The 23,592-nt window shown below is 37.9% G+C and overlaps 1 protein-coding gene across 1 annotated transcript in view; it reads right to left on the reverse strand.

Annotated features, from left to right (window-relative positions):
• The window catches only part of TTC33 (tetratricopeptide repeat domain 33), a 52,361-nt gene that overhangs the window by 14,073 nt on the left and 14,696 nt on the right, over positions 1-23,592 (reverse strand). The window contains exon 2 of the mRNA XM_026865692.1: positions 10,120-10,201. Coding sequence (XP_026721493.1) covers positions 10,120-10,201 — 82 coding nt within the window. The remainder of the gene's footprint in view (positions 1-10,119; positions 10,202-23,592) is intronic.

A 23,592-nucleotide genomic window follows, 5' to 3' on the forward strand; every position in this document is an offset into this window, starting at 1 on the left:
TGGTTTCCTTGATCCCTACACATCACACCATAATGGACCGAAGGCCATTTGACTTAATACGGAATTAGAAGCTCAATGAATGTCTTGTTCAAAGTCTTGCTCCCACCTTCTACCACATACAACTTGATTTTCTCCTCTCAGTGATCTATATTATTTGTTTCCTTTTATTTACCTCTTTTTGAATAAGTTACTCTTATTTGCACCAACAAAGCATCAGCATAATGGTCTATTTTTCTGCTTCTTACAAAGGTGCCCCCAGGTCTTCTTTCATTGCAGTCTATATACTTGAGCTGATGAGAAAACTATTATCTTTTTGTTCAGATGCATGACTGAAACATGAATCTGAAAGCCAGTAGCAGTCCCTACACCCAGTTTTAGCAGAATGCTTGTTGCTACTCTTACCTTTGCTCAGTTTTATCTCATCAATCATTTACTATCTCTGTAAATTTGTTTACACTTAGACATTTAACTTCAGTAACTGTTTTAAAACAGTAGGATAAATAGAACACATCCCCAGGGGCTCCCTCCAAAATCAGCACGTTCTTTGATTTGGTTGAATCCTTTCACAAGAGTAAAGTGAACTCCTCCATGTGGAGAGCATTTCTTGATGGGAGCTCCACTGTACAGCTACTTCAGTACAATTGACTAAACTGCAAGCCATCATCCGCATTAATCAAGAGCTGTATATAATTACATTACTTCATCAGTAACTTTGTGCAACCTCTTTTGATTCAAGTTACATTTACACCAATTTCAATGTGGTTTTGGTGGGGGTTTCTTGACAGCAGAGGTAATTGTCACCCTTTGCTAGTTACTTCCTGCAAAACATTCAGATTACTAGTAAAAACAGGAACAAACAAGCATGACTCTAAAAAGGTCACAAACCATTATAATAGAGTAGTCAGACATAACATTTATTTTTTAAACAGATACTTTTTAGAGAAACTAATTCAGTTGCATTAGGGTATTTTTCAATAATCAGACAAGGTGCTTCACAGAGGAACTATGTATCAGTGAAAACTCCACTTAAAACCCTCTTCCTCAGTGTTTTAGCATGAACTTCAGAGTCTTTAGATAGCCATGCATTCAGAAAAAAGGCACAAATATAACCTTGTCATTTGACAATATGAAGATACTAAGCTTTTACTTATCAAGATTATGCTGGGGAAAACCTTCATGAAAGAGACAAATCTACCAGCAAAATAGGTCTTCAATCTGCTGTGAAGCTATCTATGACACAGAAGTGCTATTTTGCCAGAATAACCCAAGCACAAAGATGAGGATGTGTGTGTTTACTCATAAACACCCTTTTAAGAGCTGACATAATTAAGATTCTATTCCTTTCCTGTCAGACAAATTTCCTTCTTATTAGCAGGATGGCAGTCAAGTTTCAGAGTTAAATAATGTCATTGCATATTTATTTTCCAATTATAGTGATAACACTTAATTAGAAAACATTCTTAAAACTAATCAAACAATTATAAAAAAGACTCTTACAAAGCAGAAAAAACATCTGAAGATTCTCATGTATATTAAAACACCACTAGAAGGAAATGTCTTATAAAGATGTTCAGTAGGTGGACTTTTAGAACTTTATGCCAACACAGACTTAGCATTATCATATGCACTAAAACAAAGAACATCCATGACACTACAGTGACTTAATTTAATAGATCTAGCTTTAAAAAAAAAAAAAAAAGGTGAGACAGATTAGAAGAATTAGAAGAACTCAGTGGCAAAAAACATTTAAACATAGCAACTGTCATAGGGAGACTGACCAAGTATTAAAAATCCAGGCAGCAGAATGACCCATCCTGCCCTACCCACAGTATTTTGGCAGCATTATGAATCTGAGTAAGTCTTGATGTTAGATGAGCTCACTAGTTTGAAGCTGAATCACTATATATATAGATACATTCCAAGTGCAGTGAAATTGACCCAATTCCTTCTTCCATCCAGAAACCCATTTCAAAACACTGATGAATAAAATTCTTCCTACCCATAAGCATTCACATTTATCCATGCTGTAAAGCAATTACTGCTGTACCACACAGCAGTGCTTTTTGCTATGTAACTGTCTGGAGTTTATATCAGTGGTTTTTTTTGGTAAACTCTGCTCACTACATCCCAGTTTAAAACAAACCCACATTTAAAAATAATCAGCAATTAGCTGATTTGTTATAATCTGTATTTGGGATTGTGAGTCTGGTCATGTCTTAGGAACCTTAACATTTCTTAAGCAGAAAGACAGATGGGTGGAATTTGGTATTATTTCTTCACTGAGTTCAAGATTAAAAAAACCTTTAGAAGAGGGGAAACAGAATGATTTGAATATAAGTATGATGGGTTTGGCCTACTAAAAAAGAAAAAATAGAAGAGATGTATCTGAAATCCCAGTTCTATTCAATGAATGCAAATTGAAGATGTGGGGTTCTATAGAAACTAGACCCTCAGACAGCTGATCGAAAACATCCAAAAAGCTTATTAAATGGAGATAAACCTTACTGTTTACATTTGTATTTAATTGTTTCTATAAGTATGTATAAATAACTGTATTGTGTACTTTAGAAATTCTATCAGTTGCACAGCACGTTTGACAATATTATCTGAGGTCTGATGTGGAAGTATTGTATCACTGGGCGAGCAACATGAACCACATAAATTCTCAGGAGTGGTACAGAAACAGCAGTGTGCCTGATTCCCAAGAGAGTTTGTTATATAGATCAAAATGTAGTAAGTCCTTTGAAATCTCCCTTCACCCAGGAAAGCGTCCCACATGGTCCAGCATACAAACATTCAGACCCAAATTCAAATAATTTATCAAAGCCTGTTTCTTCATCTTTTGTAATTCAAAGCAGCAATAATCCAGCCAATGTTTAAGAAGCTTAGCCCACAATGAATTTCAAGCAGTCTTAGTGATTCCATTAATATAGGTAGTCTTCATACACTCCTTTACTTACAATACTACTTATATAATACTAGAAACAACACTCACCTATTGTTGAGGGGTTTTTAAAGATTTTTTTTTTTTTTTTTTTTTTTTTTTAAACAAAAATACAGAAGTAAGGTGCTTGCATAAACATTTACTTGCTACTCACTATTCTTGCAATGGGGGAGCAGTTTAGGCTGGTAATGGAATATCAAGTATACACACTGAAAGATCTCACATGCAAAGAACAGTTTAAGTGCACCCCTAACCTCTTCACATATCGTATTAATCTGGTTTTAAATGGATCAAAGAGTAGCTGACAGGAATGGAAAAAATCTCATTAATGTTTATGGAGTTTTGAAGCAGTTGAGCAATTCCACAATTCCTGTATGTTTTTCTGGAAACACACTTACTCCATTGACAACTGGGAACTTTAAACCCTATTTCCGCTCTTCAGAAATACTGAAAGACATTTGTCCTACATCTGTTAGAATACAAAACTTTAAGAACTTAACATAAATATTTACAGATTCCTACTGTGTCATTAGCATATTTATCTGAGCTGCGTATTAAACAACAGGGTATTTAAAATGTTAAATTTTCTGCTGAGAAAGTAAATAATAATGAACTGGGAATCTGCTATATAACCCAATATAAGATTATCTTAATAAATGCAACAACATATACAGATATTCAAGCCCATGCAAAAGACTCCATCCAATGTTAATTCTCAAAAGAAATTATTTCATGGGAGACTTTTCCTCACTGAAAGAAAATTAGTATAGACCATGAAGAATTTTTGCATACCACACAAGGTCATCTGTAACATGAATTACCTCCTCTAATATGTGACTCACATACAAAAACAGATTTTCATAGGCTCAATGCTGATCAAGCCCTTGCTGAAGCTGGTGTACGAATCTTCCAAATCTGAAGCTACCAAAACTGTCTCATTTAGCTATACAATAATAGCTGCACTATTTGTGCTGGTATGCTGGATTGGAATAACACAGTCAGCTCCAAAATATTATTATTTAAATATTAACCACAATAGGTTTGGAATGAATTACATATTCCTATTTCGGCAAAAATGGATTTTAACAACCCACATTAGTGACTTTAAAAGTAGAAATGTATCAGATTACACATTCTACTAATCAGCTTCCAGTAAGCATAAATCATACTTCAAAAAATTCTGTAATAATTATTTCTGTGTACAAAAGAGATGTTATCAATTTAAAGATCAAAGGTTTTGTTAAAAAGATTCAAGAAATCATTTTATAAAAGCATATTTTGAACATCAACTTTTCTTGTGTTCTTATTCACAGTATAACAGAAGTGTTATACAATATCAGAAAGTGAAATCAAAGAGAAACAGTGCAGCTGCCCAGCACTGCTCTCCTCTTCAGGAAAGGAAGCAAAGGCATGGTGGAAGCAAAGGCCTGGGTTTCCTTTATTCTTTCAGGTTTCATTACTCACCAATGGTTTCATTAGACAGACAAAGATATTTTACAAGATGAATCAGAGTCACACAGCTGGTTTCTCAGCTCCTCCTGGTCAGCAAGAAAGCCATGTGCCTATTCCTCCAACTCATGTTTGCCATTTAGCTGAAATACAGGGACTGGGGTGCCGAGTAAGCAACCACCCCTTGGTATTGGGTACTGCAGCTGGAGCACTGACAGCAGGCTGTCATAGTAAGGACCCATTTGCATAAGTCACTCCATCATAGTTCATATCCTGATAAACTGACATAATTCCCTGATCTCATTATTTCCACTGTAAAATTATTTAGTGTAATTTCAATTAAGCAGAGTATTTTTGGGGAGCTATCTTAATTCCTGCATTCATATAAGACGATAATAAAAAACTGCTGTAAGAGAGACATTCATTAATCTGTCCCACTGAGTATAACTGTACTTTTCAACAGCTTTCTCTTGGCTTTAAGTCAAAAAAAAAAGAAATTCTAATTGCAAAATAAAGGCTACTTCAAAAACACCCTGTGTCAAGGATCCAGCATCAGAGCACATGAACCATTTCTCCCAAACCTAGAAGAAATCTACTAGGTCATCTGGTTAATTAAAAACAGTTAAATCTTTAAACTATAGTAAAAAATAATGTATAGGAGAGATAGCATTTTTGCATCTCAACAAAATTTCTTTACTAGTGTAATTAAAAATTAAATGTATAAATTAACAGCTACATAAATTAACACCTTTATAGCAACCTGCGAAGATGCTAATTAAAGACTAATTATATTATTCTATCTCTTCCAATAGTGCATAATTAGTATTTGTAACCCTTGGCACATAGCTCTGCAGATGCTATAAGTTTACATGACAGCAGAAACCAATGAGACAAATTTGTTGAAGAAAAATCCTTCAAGCACTTTTAAACACAGAAAAGTCCCAGGGCCAAAACTTGCTGGAGGCTGGGAAAATTACCATGGGGAAAGTTCTGCTACATGCTTGTACCATTTGTATGACTCTTTTCCACCCATCCACTGCTGGAACTTGTCAGGATACTAGGCTAGACAGATCTTTCTTTAAGTTAGCACTGATATAAAGGCAAATCCAAATACAAATAAATATTCAATGGACGTTTACATGTTTAAGATGTTTTCTTACCACAAAACTCTAGAATCATATGTAGGGCTAAAACACCTAAATCATATAGGAAATCTGTAAATACTAATATGCTATCTAAATAACATATAGATCTGATCCTAACCATGCCCAAGTTAAGAGAAAGTACCACTGCAGAATTTCTACAAGGTATGAACAACATGCATAAAGAGATTTTTATTTTTTCTAAAAATATATATGCCTCCTGTTTTAGAAGTAAGGAAGAAATAACAGAGTAAAAATCTAGCCTGGTGAGAAAGTGAGTAGAACAAATGCCCACTTTTCAGCACCATGTAGAACACAGTATAAGAACTGCACTAGGAAAATATCAGTGATTTAAAGTAAAAACAACTACTGCATCTTATTACCAACACCATTCAAATTAACGAACCAATGAGAAATCAGTCCTTCAGATGCATCCCTCCACAAGTTCTTCCTAACACAGTTAATCTGGATCCATTATAGCCATATGATGTTGACAAAGCAATCCAGTTACCCCTAAATAATTCAGGAAGATAAACCTTTAAAGACATAAAGTATTTCTCAAACGAAATGCAAACCCAAGAAAGGTCTAAATCTTCTGCAGATATAAAAAACAAAAACCTCCATCAGCACTACTGTATAGAAATAAGCTTATGATTATTCCATTAATTCTATTCCAGAATAAAGCTTTCTTCACTTCACAGACAACATGAATGTGAAAAGGAGATATGACTGCATCCAGGAAAAGAAAGAAAAGTCACTGCACCTTGAAAAATAGCTCTGCTTCTTGGGTTCTGCTGGGGGTTTTTTGGGTTTGGGATTTTTTGGGGATATTTTTGTACCCTTTGCATACAAAACTTCGAAGTACAAAAAGAATCCTGACACTTTCACCTAAGCCACACAAAGACACACAGAAATTACAAGCTGAACTAATAACTTCAATGAGGCATGGATGGCTGCAAGACGTTTTCCTTAAAACAGCTTTAAAATAAAACCTCAGATGGATTGACATCATAAGTATACTACATTTAATGCTCTTTTCCCAGACTAATTAGTCTATGTAATACTTCATATGAAAACAGACTGGACTTATCTTTTGCATACTGTACACTGTTTAATGTCAACAGAATTGTACCATAAAATAATAGGATGCTTTGAGTTGGAAGGGACCTTAAAGATCATCCATTCCAACCCCCTGCCATGGGCAGGGACACCTTCCACTAGACCAGGTCACTCAAAGCCCCGTCCAGCCTGGCCTTGAACACTGCCAGGGAGGGGGCAGCCACAGCTGCTCTGGGAAACCTGTGCCAGTGTCTCACCACCCCCACAGTGAAGAATTTCTCACATCTAATCCAAGTCCACTCTCTGTCAGTTTAAAACATTACCCCATATCCTATCCCTACACCCCCTGATGAAGAGTCCCTCCCCATCTTTCCTGTAGCCCCTTTAAGTACTGGAAGGCCGCTATAAGGTCTCCCCAGAGACTTCTCCAGGCTGAACAACCCCAACTCTCTCAGCCTGTCCTCACAGGGGAGGTGCTCCAGCCCCCTGATCATCTTTGTGGCCTCCTCTGGACTCACTCAAGAAGGTCCATGTCCTTTTTATGTTGGGGACACAAGAGCTGGACCCAGTACTCCAGGTGGGGTCTCACGAGAGCAAAGGGGGAGAATCACCTCTCTTGACCTGGTGGCCACACTTCACAGAATCACAGAAATATCTAGTTTGGAAAAGATTTTGAAGATCATCCAGTCCAACCATTAACCTCACACTGACAGTTCCCAACTACACCGTATCCCTCAGTGCTGTATCAACCCAACACTTAAACCCAACCTCCAGGGATGGGGACTCCACCACCTCCCTGGGCAGCCCATTCCAACATCTAACAACCCCTTCTGGAAAGAAATGCTTCCTTTTATATCCAGCTAAACCTTCCCTGGTGCAACCTGAGGCCTTTACCTCTTGTCCTATAACTTGTTACTTGGTTAAAGAGGCTCATCCCCAGCTCTCTGCACCCTCCTTTCAGGGAGCTGTAGAGGGCGATGAGGTCTCCCCTCAGCCTCCTCTTCTCCAGACTAAACACCCCCAGTTCCCTCAGCCGCTCCCCGTACGACCTGTACTCCAGACCCTGCACCAGCTCTGTTGCCCTTCTCTGGACACGCTCGAGTCATTCAATGTCCTTTTTGTAGTGAGGGGCCCAAAACTGAACACAGGAATTGAGGGGCGGCCTCACCAGTTCCAAGTACAGGGGTCTGATCCCTTCCCTGTCCCTGCTGGCCACGCTATTGCTGACACAAGCCAGGATGCCATTGGCCTTTTTGGCCACCTGGGCACACTGCTGGCTCCTGTTCAGCAACTGTCAATCAACACCCCCCAGGTCCCTCTCTGACTGGCAGCTCTCCAGCCACTCCTCCCCAAGCCTGTAGCGCTGCTGGGGGTTGTTGTGGCCCAAGGGCAGCCCCCAGCATTTGCCCTTAGTGAAACTCCTCCAGCTGAGCTCAGCCCATGGCTCCAGCCTGTCCAGGTCTCTCTGCAGAGCCTCCCTACCCTCGAGCAGATCAACACTCCCACCCAACTGGGGTCATCTGCAAACTGACTGAGGGTGCACTCGATCCCCTCGTCCAGATCATCAATGAAGATGTTAAACAGAAGTGGCCCCAAAACCGAGCCCTGGAGGACACCACTCGTGACTGGCCGCCAGCTGGATTTAACTCCGTTCATTTCTTTTGATGCAGCCCAGGATATGGTTGGTTTTCTAGGTTGCAAACACACATTGGTGGCTCCTGTTGAGCTTCTCATCAACCAACATCTCACATCCTGCTTCACAGGGCTTTTCTCAGTCCACTAATCACCTAGCCTGTATTTGTGCTTGGGATTGCCCTTGCACTTGGGGTTGTCGGACTTCATGAGGTTTGCAGAGGTCCACCTGTCCAACCTGTCCAGGTCCCTCTGGATGCACATCCCTTTCCTCCAGCTCACTGACCACACCACACAGCTTGGTATCACCAGCAAACTTGCTGAGGGTGCACTCGACCCCACTGTCCAGGTCACCAACAAGGATGGTAAACAGCATGGCCCCAACACCAGCCCCTGAGGAACACCACTCATCATTGGTCTGCACCTGGACATCGAGCCACTGACTGCACCTGTTTGAGTGCAACCATCCAGCCAGTTCTTATCCACGAAGTGACCCATCTGTTAAATCTGTGTATCTGAATTTATACACAAGGATGTCATGTGGGACATTGTCAGATGCTTTGCACAAGTCCATGTGGATGATGTCAGTTGCTCTTCCCTTATCCACCAACACTGTAACCCTGTTGTAGGTCCACTAAATTTTTCAGGCACGATTTGCCCTTAGTGAAGCCATGTTGGCTGTCACCAATCACCTCATTATTTTCCATGTTTCACAATTTCAAGAAGGGTTCACTCCATGATCTTGCCAGACAGAGGTGAGACTGACTGGCCCGTAGTTCCCTGGGTGTTCTTTTTTCCTTTTTTAAAAAATGGGTGTTATGTTTCCCCTTTTTCCATCAGTGGGAACTTCACCAGACTGCCACAACTTCTCAAATATGATGGATGGTGGCTTAGACACTTCATCTGCCAGTTCCCTCAGGATCCTCCGATGCATCTCATCAGGCCCATGGACTTGTGCACCTTCATGTTCCTTAGGTGTCTCTAACCTGATCTTCTACAGTGGGCAGTTCTTCATTCTCCTAGTTCCCACCTTTGCATTCTACATCTTGGGCAGTGTGGTTGGAGCCCTTGCTGGTTAAGACCAAGGCAAAGAAGTCATGAGCACCTCAGACTTCTCCATGTCCTGGGTAACCAGGTCTCCTACTTCCTTCCATTTCCTTCCCTCGTCTTCCTTTTATCAGCAACATATCCATAGAAGCTTATCTTGTTGCCTTTGATGTCCCTGGCCATATTTATTTCTATCACGGCTTTAGCTTTCTTAACTTGTTCCCTGGCTGTTCTGACACTTTCTCTGTACGCCTCCCGGGCTACCTGTCCTTGCTTCGTACCTCTATAAGCTTCCTTTTTGTGTCTCAGATTGTCCAGGTGCTCCTTGTTCATCCATGCAGAGCTCCTGGCATTCTTACCTGATGTCCTCTTTGTTGGGATGTCTTGCTCTTAACCTTTCAGGAGGTGATCCTTGAATATCAACCACCTTTCTTGGGCCCCTCTTCCCTCCGGTCCTTTATCCCATGCTACTCTGCCAAGCAGATCCCTGATAGTATTGACAGTATTAACTGAAGTCTTTAGAAACAACAGAGATTTTTAATGGTCAAATTTGCTGATGTATCTCAGTAAGGATCTCCTTGCTCCTCCCAATATAATTTTTAAATACTTCAGTTGCTTTTTCCACATAGTAACATCCTAATTCATGTCCTAACAGGGATGTTGTTTATTTTGATTGGCTGAGATAACAGCATTATTTTAATCCCTGTTAAAGATACCCTGTTGTGTTGGGAAAAACGAAAAACCTAAATGTGCACAACAACTACACAGTGTTGCACAGAATCTGTTCACAAGCACAATGCTTTCGTTTTTTAATTTCTAAACTGATAAAAAATTGTTATGCTTTACCTGCGATTTCATCTCATAAAGTGTAGCATCCTCTGGAGTTAATTGCAGTGCTTCATCCCACTTGTGAATAGCCTCTCGGTACCTGTAATCAAAACAGTATTACAGCTTCATTATATTTAAAGATATTAGGTATTTCTGTTTATATCCAGACATTGTCCTAAATAAAGTGCCATAGCATCTCATTTGTATTAATGATTTTTCTAACCAATTCCCTATAAGACATGATGAACTATTTTCAGTAACGCTATTTGTTATTCTGACCAAATGGATACTGTACAACTGGCCTCAAGTAAATTTACAAGTCAATATAGGATACCTATGGCAAAGCAATTGCTTAAAACTAGAAATCTTGAGCTGAGTCAAATTTCTCTCACTGTCAAAATCATCCTTAGTCAGGCATAAAAAACCATAATCTGAACACAACATGCGTTCCTGCAGTCATAATTTAATACTTCTTTCCAGCCTAAAAAGGCTGAAACATAGGAGTTGCCCTCCTGCATTCCTGTATTGTAAGATACTAAAGAAATCTGAGTAACTTCAGTATATAAGAAGGAAGTTGAAAGTAAGCAGCTATACTGAAATCACTCAACTTTGGGAAGGTATGTAGTAGCTTCATAGTATGTTGCCCTTCTCTAGGAAACAGACCAAACGAGTAGAGTTGACCAAAACCAATAAAAAACAGGTTTTTGTCTTGAACAAAGAAGTAAAACTTGGACAAATACATACAAGGCTTTTGAACCATACTGAAGAACCGTAACATCATAATAAGACACAGTAACAGGGGTGCAGTCTTTCAGCCATGAAGGTGGCCTGAGATTAACATTAATGAGTCTGGGGGGCACCACAAGTTCTCTGAATCTGTTTCAAAATCCACCGCTGTTACAGAACTGTGTAGGAACTCCTATATCTATATTAATTTCACTCCAAATGTATGAAAAGTTATTCTTCACAGATACACATACCAATTTTAATATAGTATAGATAAAACTAAAGTAATTTTCACATGCATTTCAGATGGAAACATTTATCTTCCCTACTCTCCATTTTTCCTTCCCTTTCCCATTTTTCAGTCCTCTGGTTTGTATTACACCTCCAGGTTTTCCAGAGCAGTCACATGAAGACTTCAGAAAGTTGTGAACCAATTGGGAACAGAAGAATAAATGGGAAAGCAATGCAGCTAAAGTTAAACTTTCATTATGAATTAGATATTAATAGTTTGTAAACACTGATCAGTATGATGTTTCATCTGAGTGGCTAAGCAAACGATGTTTCAAGAATTTTTCACACTTCCTCAAAGTTTACCCATCAGCTGTTCATTCCCCAGGGGCAGGTGTTCACACTAAAGCGAACATCACCATATTTTCTATATATGTCAGCAGAAGCCTTAAGCTGTCCTTTAGTTAGCAAGAACTACATTTTCAGTAGAAGATTACAATTTTGTTCAAGACCTAGCAAAGACACAGCACAAAAAAAAAACCCTGCATGATTAAGATACGTCCTCAGCTCAATTAGGTGGTGTCCTGGCCATGCAGCAAGGCACAATATTGTGAGTACAGCAAAAAAAAAAAAAAAATTAGAAAAAGACATTTGGAAAACAGAGAAAATACAGTAATGACATTAGTAACCAGAAAGGAAAGAACAACACTGGCATTATGCAAACAGAAAGACGTAAGATAAAACTTGCATTTCAGGAATCTTCATTTTTCCTTCCAATGATGAGGGGACATCATTGCTCAAAGTGTCAATCTGAATAGGATAAACATTCACAGCAGGAACATGCTACCTTTGAAGGGAGCACCAATTATAAGCAAATATTCCCCCAAATCCTGTTTGGTTTTGTTGTCAACAGTCTGCCAACAGAATAAAGGTGGGCAAGAGAAAAGAGTTTGTCCATTCACAGAAATGCTGTGCTACCTTTGTTCTGTGCATGAACATTAAGTTACTCAGCTCTGCCTGTAAGCCTCAGAAAGCGTGATCCAAGAGAACTGACAACAGAATGGTGGAATCCCTTCCCAGGACTGGAGAAAGATGTGTCTGCATGCACATGCTGAAGCACTTGCTCAAAAAGACTGACTGCTGATTACCGGTTTACAGTGTGGAAATATCCATGTGGCTGTGAAATATTGATCTTTTCAGTGCATATATTTCCTTAAGAAGAAAGTTTGATAAAACACGACTGTTTTATTCTTTTAAATACCCAACAAAACAGATGTTTCCATTCTTATTCCAGGAAAAACTAAGGACTCTATTCTTATTAAGAGAAATTGAGCTATGTTACTTGCTCTAGTAATGCAAATTTAGGAAAAAAATCCTTTCTATAAAGATAGTCCATTAATCAAAGTATTTTCTACCTCATTTTGAAGGAAAATATTATATACTATATTTAATATGAAACACCTTAGTGAAAAAGTTGCATGGAGATACAAGATTACAGTTGTAAAGTCAAGTGTTCCAGTAAATGTTTTATGAAAACCATAAACCTTGGCTGAAATAATAAGTGAACTAATACAGGGGTTGTAAAATAAATAATTAAAACACAGATCATTTTACTGTCTCTCAGTATCTTTTCTGAGCTGAACTATACAGGACTTTCATCATTATAAGGAGGGAGAACTAGTTTTAAAAAAAAAAAAAAAAACTTCTATATAAATATGGCATCTGCTTTGGGTTTAATTAACACAAATTTAATGAGTATTTCATTTGCTATTCCCGTTTGTTTTCTTAGCAAGTAAATAAGCTCACATACAAGCTTGTATGCATCAGCTAAACCACAAAAAACTGCTATGTCATGGCTGGCAAAAGCAAAGTAATGGATTTTAGCTTAATGCTGCTCCACTAAGGTCTACCCGAACTCCTTCCCATATGCCTGATAAGGAAAGAAAGCACACATGTTCAGAACACATGCTATTGCACAGCTGATGCACAGTGAAAGGCATTCAAATCTTACTTCAGAAAAAAAGGTGTATGAAACATAGCACTTCAATAATTAAAGTAACTTGTATCAAAAATAACATCTCAGAAAAAAAAGATTGAGACTCAAAAATCACAGATCCATCCACTGGTGACGCTATAAACTTTCTTCAGAAGCCTCTGATATTTATCAAAGTGGAGATTAAACCCAAGCTCCAGTTGGCTGGGGACTACTAACTGGAAAGCAGCTTTGCAGACAGAACACCTGGGGGCCCTGGGGGACAAGAAGCTGAGTATGAGCCAGCAATGTGCCCTTGCCCCAGAGGAGCCCAATAGCAGCCTGTGCTGCCTTAGCATCTGCAGCAGACCTAAGCTCTGTGTGACCACATGTGGAGTGCTGGATCCAGTTCTGGGCTACCCAGTACGAGAGAGACATGGACATACCGAAGTGAGTCCAGCAATGAGCCACAAAAATGATTAAGGGCTTGGAGCATCTGTCATATAAGAAGAGGCTGAGAGGGATCACAAAATCACAGAATCATTGAGGTTGGAAAAGATCTTGAAGAAGTTAGAACTCCAGTCGAGCCATTAACCTCACACTGACAGTTCCCAACTACACCGTATCCCTCAGCGCTATGTCAACCCAACGCTTAAACCCAACCTCCAGGGATGGGGACGCCACCACTGCCCTGGGCAGCCCAATCCAACACCTAACAACCCCTCTGTAAAGAAATGCTTCCTAATATCCAGCCTAAACCTTCCCTGGTGCAACTTGAGGCCTTTACCTCTTGTCCTATAACTTGTTACTTGGTTAAAGAGACTCATCCCCAGCTCTCTGCACCCTCCTGTCAGGGAGCTGTAGAGGGCCATGAGGTCTCCCCTCAGCCTCCTCTTCTCCAGACTAAACCCCCCCAGTTCCCTCAGCCGCTCCCCGTACGACCTGTGCTCCAGACCCTGCACCAGCTCCGTTGCCCTTCTCTGGACACGCTCGAGTCATTCAATGCCCTTTATGTAGTGAGACTATGCAGCCTGGAGAAGGGAAGGCTCAAGGCAGATCTTATCAAAGTGTAAAAATACCCAGTTTGGAAGGAGGTCAGGGAGTAAAGAAGATGGAAGCAGATTCTTATCAGTCATGTCCAGTGACAGGACAAGAAGCAACAGGCACATGTTGAAGCACAAGAAATTCTGTTTAAGCACATCTCCATCACTGGAGATACTCAAAACCCAACTGGACAACATCCTGAGCTAGTTGACCTTGTTTGAGCAGGAGTTGGAGTAGAAAATCTCCCAGGGTTCCTTATGATTATATGATAGTAAAACATCAGCAACCTCAGTGATACATGATTTAAGATGAAATATGATCTCTTTACAAATTTTAAGCAAATATAATCTTAAAACAAGTAAGACTCATTAACTTTAGATGTCTGGGATTGCTATAAAAACTCACCTCATGTCACAGTTAAGAAGTCACAGAATATTAATAATGGGCATATCTTGATTTTATAGAATACCAAATTAATATTCCTAGCAAAAGTAAACCCCTGATCTGTATATAGACTGTTACTAAGCATCTAAATTCCAGTAATATAAAGCATTTTTACAAAAATACTATTACATTTTTAAGTACTGAATTACTATTTGAGTATACTTAATTTTGTCTACCCACAGTGATTTCAGTAAAATAGTACACCTCACTACAAAATCCCACACAATTATAACCATAACTTAATTATAATTTTCTCTACTGCAATGCCATAAAAACGAATAAATTGTTGAGAACTGGATACATCTGGGATGGCTTCAGTGTAGAACACTTGATGGATCTTGCCAATTTTTATTTAACAGCATATGAAATCCCATAGCTCCCTTCAAGTACTAAAACGCCTCTCTTCAGACGTGCTACTGACCATCTGGGAGCTATACAGACTTGGCACTTACTACAGCTTGCTAAACTTCTGAAACAGAAATCTCAGGCTTACACTTCACTTCTTCAACACCACTTCTGGGAAAACAGGATCTCTGAACTCTAAAACAAAATCATTAAAACAAATTCATATTTCCATAAAAAAATATTTAATTGGAGGCTTTTCAGTAAAAAAAAAAAACAAAAACAAAAACAAAACCCACACAACATTTTCCAGTTACAGAGAGATCAGTTTTCGAATCATACATATAGATATATATATTATATATATATAAAATATATAAAGCTAAAAACCATCACTGCAAGATCATGCAGGATCTAGAGTTCCAGAGTCCTGTAGCTTTACTCTGACAGGCTTGCCACAGTTGATGCTTCAGAGACAGACTGAGACAGGGAATGCTCAGAGTGACACTGAAAATATCTGAAGATATACTGAAGAGATGGTATCTGACAAAATGAGATAGGCCTGCGGGAGAGAGGCGGAGGACAGAAGTAGAGTGTCAGGAGTAGGGATGAGGCAACATAAATTCTTAGAGACATGGAGGGACACTCCAACAATGAGATGTGGAAAACACTGTTAGTTAAGGAAGGGAAGAGGAAAACAACATTTTTAAAGGAATACAACTAATTGTCAAATATTCCTATCATATCAGAGAATAAACTGTGAATGGTCTGTGGCCACCACAAACACCAGCTAGAACAATTTTAATCTAGCAGAGGGTCAAATTCAGACTTTGGTTGAAACAAGAGAAAACCACTAGTCAGATATAGAGTACATGAAAAGGAAAGAGAAATTACAAGTAAAGCAGAAGTTGATTACAGGAATAAACTTCCCTTCTGAAACTATGAGATGACGCAGGTCTGGACTGTGGGAGAAAAGAGTCAAAGAACACATGAAGGAGTAAACTAGAAAGAGTAAAGGAGAATGAACATAACATGGCTTTTTTGTGTTTAACACCTTCAGAGTCCTCCAAGCCAGCTAGGTTTTTACAGTAAAATACTTCCTCTATTGGGAGTGGGGAGGGAGATATACTGCACTTTATAGAAGCAACTGAAGAAAAACAGTGTGCAGGAACATGTGAAAGGAAATGGTTTGCTTAGGTGTGCACAGAAAATTCTTGTCCACCGTTAAGTGTCATAGAGCATGTTTAACCTCACTGGTCACCTTCACAAGATTGGTAGGTCTTTAAAAGCATGAAGTACCATAGTAAATGTTCTTCTGAAGTCTCAGCAACTCTACAATTTCTATTTCTTTTATTGCAGACAATTCTGACACTATTGATGAATCATCTTTGCTGCAGCTCAAAAGCATAGCTATTTTATCGTAAAGAGTATCATATGTTACTTCTGACTATGCAGGGAGAAAATTAAAACTTACCGCTTTACTATCTACTAAAACTTCCAATAAAACATGTTAATTTAACTGATTGATTTAGATATGGCCACACTAATCACCACAGGTAAAGAGGTGCATGACAATTCTTCAGTGGGACCTGACCATACACAAACTTGCTGTAATTGCCCTCTGAGTAGGTAAACTAAACTGAACTGACCATGGGGTAAAATGGCATGCGCATAGCTAATGCAGATAATTTCAAAGCATAAGTATTCATCAGAGTTATACTCTTGCACATATTATACCCGTCAATATCAGGTCATTGACAGCTGCACACTAGTAGTGCACATAGTGAAAATAAATCTGATTTATACACATTAATCTTTTCCTACACAGCAAATACAAAGTTCCGTTACAAGTAAATCTGTCAAATATACAACAAAATTAGCTACACAAATAATTCAAAGAGACTTATCTCACTTCAGAACCTCCACACAAGAACAGACAGAAAATACCATTTCATAATATGCCAAAAGCAGTTACGACCTATCATCATACTAAACTACAAGATCAAGTTTGTAATGTAAGTTCCAGTGACCATCTTCTCAATTTTTATTTCAGCCACACATTTAAATATGGACACTTTTTTATCATTGCATCTATTAGGCAAATACAGTTCTGAAACTACCTTTGTCAAAGAAAAAGTATGAAATCCAATACTGGTAAAAGATGATCTCATAACTAATGCCCAGAAGTGAAAGCCACAAAATCAGGATTCTCGTACTGTCTCTGATAGAGACATCCTCTCTCACATGGGAGTAACATTTAATTTCCTCACATACAATATGAAGAACTAATCTCATAAAAATCACTACTACTTCACAACTGTTTTACTGAGACCCAGGAATGGAATATACTGTAGTAAATAATTATAACAAAAAATGACAGAGGAGCTAATGCAGCAGAGTAGTAGATAACGATGGGGTGTGAAGAGTGCCTACACTTGACAGTCTTCCATAAGATGACTTTCACAAATACATTTTCTATTGAATTATGAGCTGAGGGCCCTGCTGACTTTGACTTATTTTATACACTTCGCAATCTGATGGATCACTGATTCATGGTTCACCTCCCTCAGATATTGCACTTATAAGGAGACAAGAAAATTTGCAAACAAATGCAACACATCTGGCTGCTACTCAGTTCTCTCACTGATAACTTTCTTTCCTGTGCCTTTTACACTGGTGCTATCAGTGTCACAATTTCAGGGCTTTGTCCTCAAGATGGACTTTGGAAAGCATGGATATGGATATGGATATGGATATGGATATGGATATGGATATGGATATGCATATGCTCATTCTTCAGACATGAAATAATTACTTCAGCCCTGATGAAGACAGAATTATACAGCTGATTGAAAAACACTGGTTGAAGGAAGACTAAAGCACATATTTTTCTTTTTAAAAAAATCTTTATGTTCAGAAAAAAAACGAACAAGTTGCATAGTGCTAAACAAAACCTTAGTCAAACACACCAATCACATGCAAAATTCTAGAAACAAGGTGCTCTACAGTTTTGTTTCTGGCCTTGCTGTAGAATCTCCCTGAACCTGGCACTGGTACTTCATATTTTTTTTCCCTGAAAATATGGAATTGATTTAAAACTTATATAGCACAGAGGAATTTACTTACCTGAAGTAAGATTACATCATGAAGACTCAGAAGCTCAAAGAAATACACTTCTAACCACAAACACTTCCTTATCTTTGCAATGAGCCTAGAAGAATGCTCAAAAGAGTCAAAATAACTGTAATTTTATTTAACAAGTTCAGGTTAATTTTTATTATTTGTGGTAGTATTTAGAACTTTGTAGTGTAATTTTTTAGTGAAAATGGTTAATAGCATTAACAGCAAAGTCCTCTCTACAAGCTGTTAACCAAGACAGCAGGGTACTATTCAGAGTGGAGGAACAAAATTGAAAGAATTTTTTATGCTTTCTTCAATTAAGTGGTGGTTCTACTGGTTTAGTGTTGTCATGAAAACCACAAGACCCTACTGTCTCTGACTGCATACCTGATTAACTACAGTAATATTAACAGAGAGAGACTGCAATTAGAAATATTTAGATTTTTACCATGTAAAAGTTAAAAACTACAGTATGGCTAAATGTTTGACCTTAAGGAGGAATCAAAAGAAATAAGCTATTGCTACCTGTACCCTATTAACACAAAAATGTCAAGTAATTATAAAACAGAACATGAAGAAGTATGTAGAAATATATCGGGAAAGATCTTAATTCACCAGACAGCGTGCAATGTTTGAGAACTTCTTTACAGACAAGCAAATCTTTTACCTGTATTTCTCCAGTATCTATAGTTGCAAGTTATATAACATACTTGTTTGTCTTAAACACATAGCAGAACAATCATTTTTCTATTTGTGTGCTAACAGTGCTAACAATAGAGTGCTAACAAAAGGCAGTGCTAACAACAGAGCTGTTGATACAAAGGAAATGTTATATTCACATATACTGTAAATCAGATTAGAGTGCTTAATAACAGAAATTGTCAAGACCTTCCATACCCCAGAGAAATATTCTCACACAAGAGAATACTTAGTATGTTGTACAACTTCTGTGTTCATTTAAGAGCATTAAAAAGAACAAATATTAATTATGTCACTAAAAAACATATTTCATTTTCAAATGCCTTCATATTCAGCATTAGTGTCAGGTAAAATGATGACTGGTAAAAAAGAAAAAATCTAAGAAACTCTCTACAGGGTCCAAAAGATGCTTTGAAACCATCTATAAATATGTGGAGTACTTTGTTAAATCCCAGCCTTGCAATATAACATAATGAAAATTAGGTATTGACTGTCACATTATCAGGAGAGCTCTGTAGGAAGCCAAAATAAACAGTGACAAATAGGAGCAGAACTGAGGATTTGAATTTCCATGTGTAAACAAGAACAGGAATAAAAGTTTTATTACCCCTGAACAGGGCATTTCATTATTTAAGCAGTAAGAACAGACCATCATAACATTGTAAGTGTCAAATGAGAAGTAACTGTATAGTTTCAGTGAAATCAATCCACTATTTTAGTATCCTAAACAAAAGCTACAAATATCAGATATATCAATAGTTACAATATTTTCAGTATTCACAGAGAAGTAATGTATTTTTACTGCTGAAATAAAGTTTTAAATACAACGGTTTAGTTCCTCAAAATAGTTTCAACACTAGTTCCTCTAAAAGCAGAAAGAAAAATGTAGAAGAAAAATTGTTATGCTGCATTTGAAGCAGTTTTGAGGTTGCATTCCGTTCTTAAGAATTATTTGTTCAGATAGCCTTTAGAAACATAGTAGTAGACCTACAATGATAGGTACCATCTGTTTTCTTCTTAGATGGGTAGTCATTTAATCCTTTAACCTTTTTATTATTTGTCCACAGATGGCTGACCATTCTGTCTCTCTTAACTCATGTTATGATCCCAGCAATTCTCAGAAATAAGTCATAGAAACTAGAAGTGAAAAGCTGTGAACAGCACCAAAAAAAGTTTCTGGGATTTACATACTAGTGTTTATCCTTCTCAAAATGACATTGCCAAAATAAGATGCTCAAGGGCCGGGTATTAACAGGGCAAAACATTTTGGTAGAGATGATACACAGAGCAACAGTCCACTCACACTCTCTCCTCAGCAGTTCCATTTCAGCTAGTTGACATACTCTTGTTATCTGTACTAAATGTAATTCCCCTTCACTGTCTTTCCATTACTTCTGGCCTCTCTACAATGTCTGCTGAGGTAAACATCACAGAGTAATAGTGACAGACCTTACATACAAAAATGAAGAAGAAATAAAGACAGAGGTGTAAGGAACTGAAGGAAGTAATGCCTCACTCATCGACACAGAAAACCTCAAGGAAAAGCTGTGGCCTTTGGATTAGTCTGAGGAATGCCACCCAAGAAAGTGGGAGTATATCGAAGGATGCACCACTCCCCCCCTCCCCCCCCTTGCAGTTGCATTCCAAACTCCTTAAATAAACCTCAGAGGGGGACACACGGACTAAACCAGGTGTTTCCCCTCAAGCACAAGTATCACTAAGCCCAATACTTTGTGGCTCTATTGTGCAAATCAGACACCATGCTTGCCTTGCTAATGACTTCGCACCTTGGCCACTGAAGTGGTCACAAGACCTGATAACAGGTGATCACCTCTGGAATGACCAATAAGATCTCTGGGAACAGAGGAAAAAACAAAGCTGGGAAACGACCACTGACTCAACTCATGTTCTACCTTTTACCTTGTCTCTCATGCAAATGAATTTGTGGAGTATCTGCCCCTCCTCATCTACTTTGTTAAGCAGCTAAGAAAATAAACTTAAAAAGGCAACAGAAACTTTGCTCTGTGTGCACCCACCACTGAAGCTAGATCCGTGTGCACCCACCATCCAAGATTACCAGACCTCAGATAACGCTGGATCCAGGGGTGGTGATCCAGATTTCTTTGATTCTCTTTCCTTTCTTTTTCTTTCCTTTTCTTTCTTACAGATGTATAAGAGACCACATTGCTTATTATCATGTTCCAAGTTTAAATTGTTCTCTAACACAAGTAAAACATTTTAACCAGTCATTTGGTGTTGTTTCACCTCAATTAACCCGAGGGGATCACAGAACCCTTACGATTCTCCGGGCTTCCTGTCTGGGATGTGACTATAGGAAACATGTAATTCTCTATGGCATTTTAAGACTTAAAGGGCAATTTTAATTTATTTTTTCACAAAAGTACCAATAAGTTGACAGGTATCCTATAAACCTCCCCAGATAGCTGAAGCTATTAGAAAGTATTGATGTAAACTAACTATAAAGTACCAATGCAAATACTAGTCAGCAAAAAACATGAAGTGCACTGAAATAAGTGAAATATAAATGTGTAATAAACAGCACAATCTACCTACAAGGACATAATATACACATATACAGGCTGTACAGAGACTGGATGTCACCATCCAGAACTAAAGGAATGTATCAGACACTTCTACATCCCAAGATGCATCATACATGCAAATCATACACATGAAAGTGTCAAGAAGAGTGGGAACTCTCACTGCCAGCATTGCAGAGACAAGGACTGGCAAGCCTCAGTAGGCAAAAATGTTCTGTAAAGGGACAGATGAGGAAAGTTTGTGTTCCAATTTCCATGACACAGCTGGTTAGTCAGTTACAATGCTGTTACACGTCTACCAATAAGCAACCTTACAAGAACCAATAGATTTAGACTGAATAGATTTAGACTGATGATTTTTGTTGGCAGTGTAATCTTGCACACACATAATAGTGCCTATCAAAAGAGATTAACAGCAAGAACTGTTTTAACCATCTCCTTCAGTTCTTCACATGGCACAGGATGAGATGCAAAATGAAACATTAAAGATTCAACAGAAGATTAATAATTTTTTTACCTACATTAATTACTGGATAGGAATACTTTAAGCCATTTAGTCCACAGTATCCTATGCTTCTGAAACTTAACTTCTAAAATTAATTCCTCCTTTCATTTTATAACTGAAATGCTATGCTCTACCTATCAGGGAACATCTACAAAGAATATTCTGAGCTCTGGAAGGACTCCATTTCCATTAAACCACCCACAGATTTACAACACACTTTCAGAAATGTAAACAGGACAACAGATACTTGTTTGTTGCAATAATGCACACAGCTGTAATGCCTCTGTGAACTGGAAGATCTCTTCTTCTGGAGAAAAAAAAAGGAAGCAATCAAAGCTTTATTGCTTCGGTGTTGCATCTGGAGAAAGGATCCGTGTCTCAATTAAATATAAAAATATGCTCTTTAATGTATATTCCTTACTGCCTTCATTCTTTAAACATTAAGTTGATCCCACTGATTAGATAAACATAATTAAGTCTGACTCGAAAAAGCCTTATCTGTCTACAAATCCTTTTCCTGGATTTTACAAAACCTATCATCCACAAACTCTAGGAGCATCAATGAATTTCCTTTGACTGAGAAATATACTCACCTTGGTGGGGTTTTTTCCAGTGTTCAATATTTTAAATTTCTCTCAATTTATTATCAAAATATGATGACCAAAACTAAGTAACTTGGGCACCCTCATAATCAGTTAAAATATATTCAAAAACTATAAATTACCAGAGAAAGAAAGTCACATTAAAGATTTTTCCCATAGATATGCAATGCTCCATGTACTAGTTGTTTATACTAGTAGTTAACATAAAACTCCCTTAGTTTTTTTGACAGCAATTTATTCTGTAAATTAGTTATGGCATTTTAATATTTACAATTCTAATTTTAGTACTCATTTCTTTTATTCTGTATGCCCACAATTCTTCTAAATTTTTTTCCAGTGTTGTTTGGAATTCCTTTCTCACTTTGAATTCCACAAAAGAAATCAGCTACTAAAATAAATAATTTCTGAAACCTCATTCATTCAATTCCACCCACAATACAGAAGTACTGGAATTCTGCCACATTTTTGAAAGGCAAATACAAATGTCTTAAAGTTGCAGAGTTGCTCAAAATGAGTCCTCAAAAGTCATTCTGTACTACCTCACCTCAGTCTACTTTCTCGCCCTGCTTTGCACCATTATAAAAGCTTTTGCTTCTTAAACCAAATCCAAAGTCTAACTGAGGTGATGATCTGTCCAAATATTAGTTTGTTTTAAAACATCAAGCAGCTCCCCAGTGTAATTCTCCATTTGGCTGCACAAAATACAAAGAGAGCTTTATTTAGGCAGCAGTTAACCCTGCTACATTGTATCAGTTTCGTGTCTTAATTTTAACATCTCAGGTGTATGTTTGGATGTTGGAGAAGTTCACAGCCCATACCTCACTAAACAAGACGAATGTTGTGATGGTCAGGAAACTGAATGCATTACCAAAAAATGGCATCTTTAGCAAACAGCTTCCTACCACCTTCATACTGAGAGCTCTACAAACAGATTTTTCGATTTGGCAGTAAAAGATGGTCTAGCAAGGGCTGACTAAATTAAAACTTATCTACTATACTAAAAATTTTAACTTAAATCTCAACATGTGATCCTACACTTCAGAATACTTTATACAAATGTTTGCTTTATTAAGCCCCTATTTAGGTCCTTTTTGAAGTCTCAGTATATATTAATCAAATTCAGATCAGAAATGCTCTTTGAAGACTGAAAGTTGAAATACTTCACTGAACTACAATTCTATTTTAGAACACACAATACTTTAAAAAATGTCCAGGAAAATAAGTTATCAGTGAGCAATATCAGGGAAA

Source organism: Athene cunicularia (assembly GCF_003259725.1).
Source record: "Athene cunicularia isolate RWA chromosome Z unlocalized genomic scaffold, athCun1 chrZ_part1, whole genome shotgun sequence".
In the NCBI taxonomy this organism is placed as follows: domain Eukaryota; kingdom Metazoa; phylum Chordata; class Aves; order Strigiformes; family Strigidae; genus Athene; species Athene cunicularia.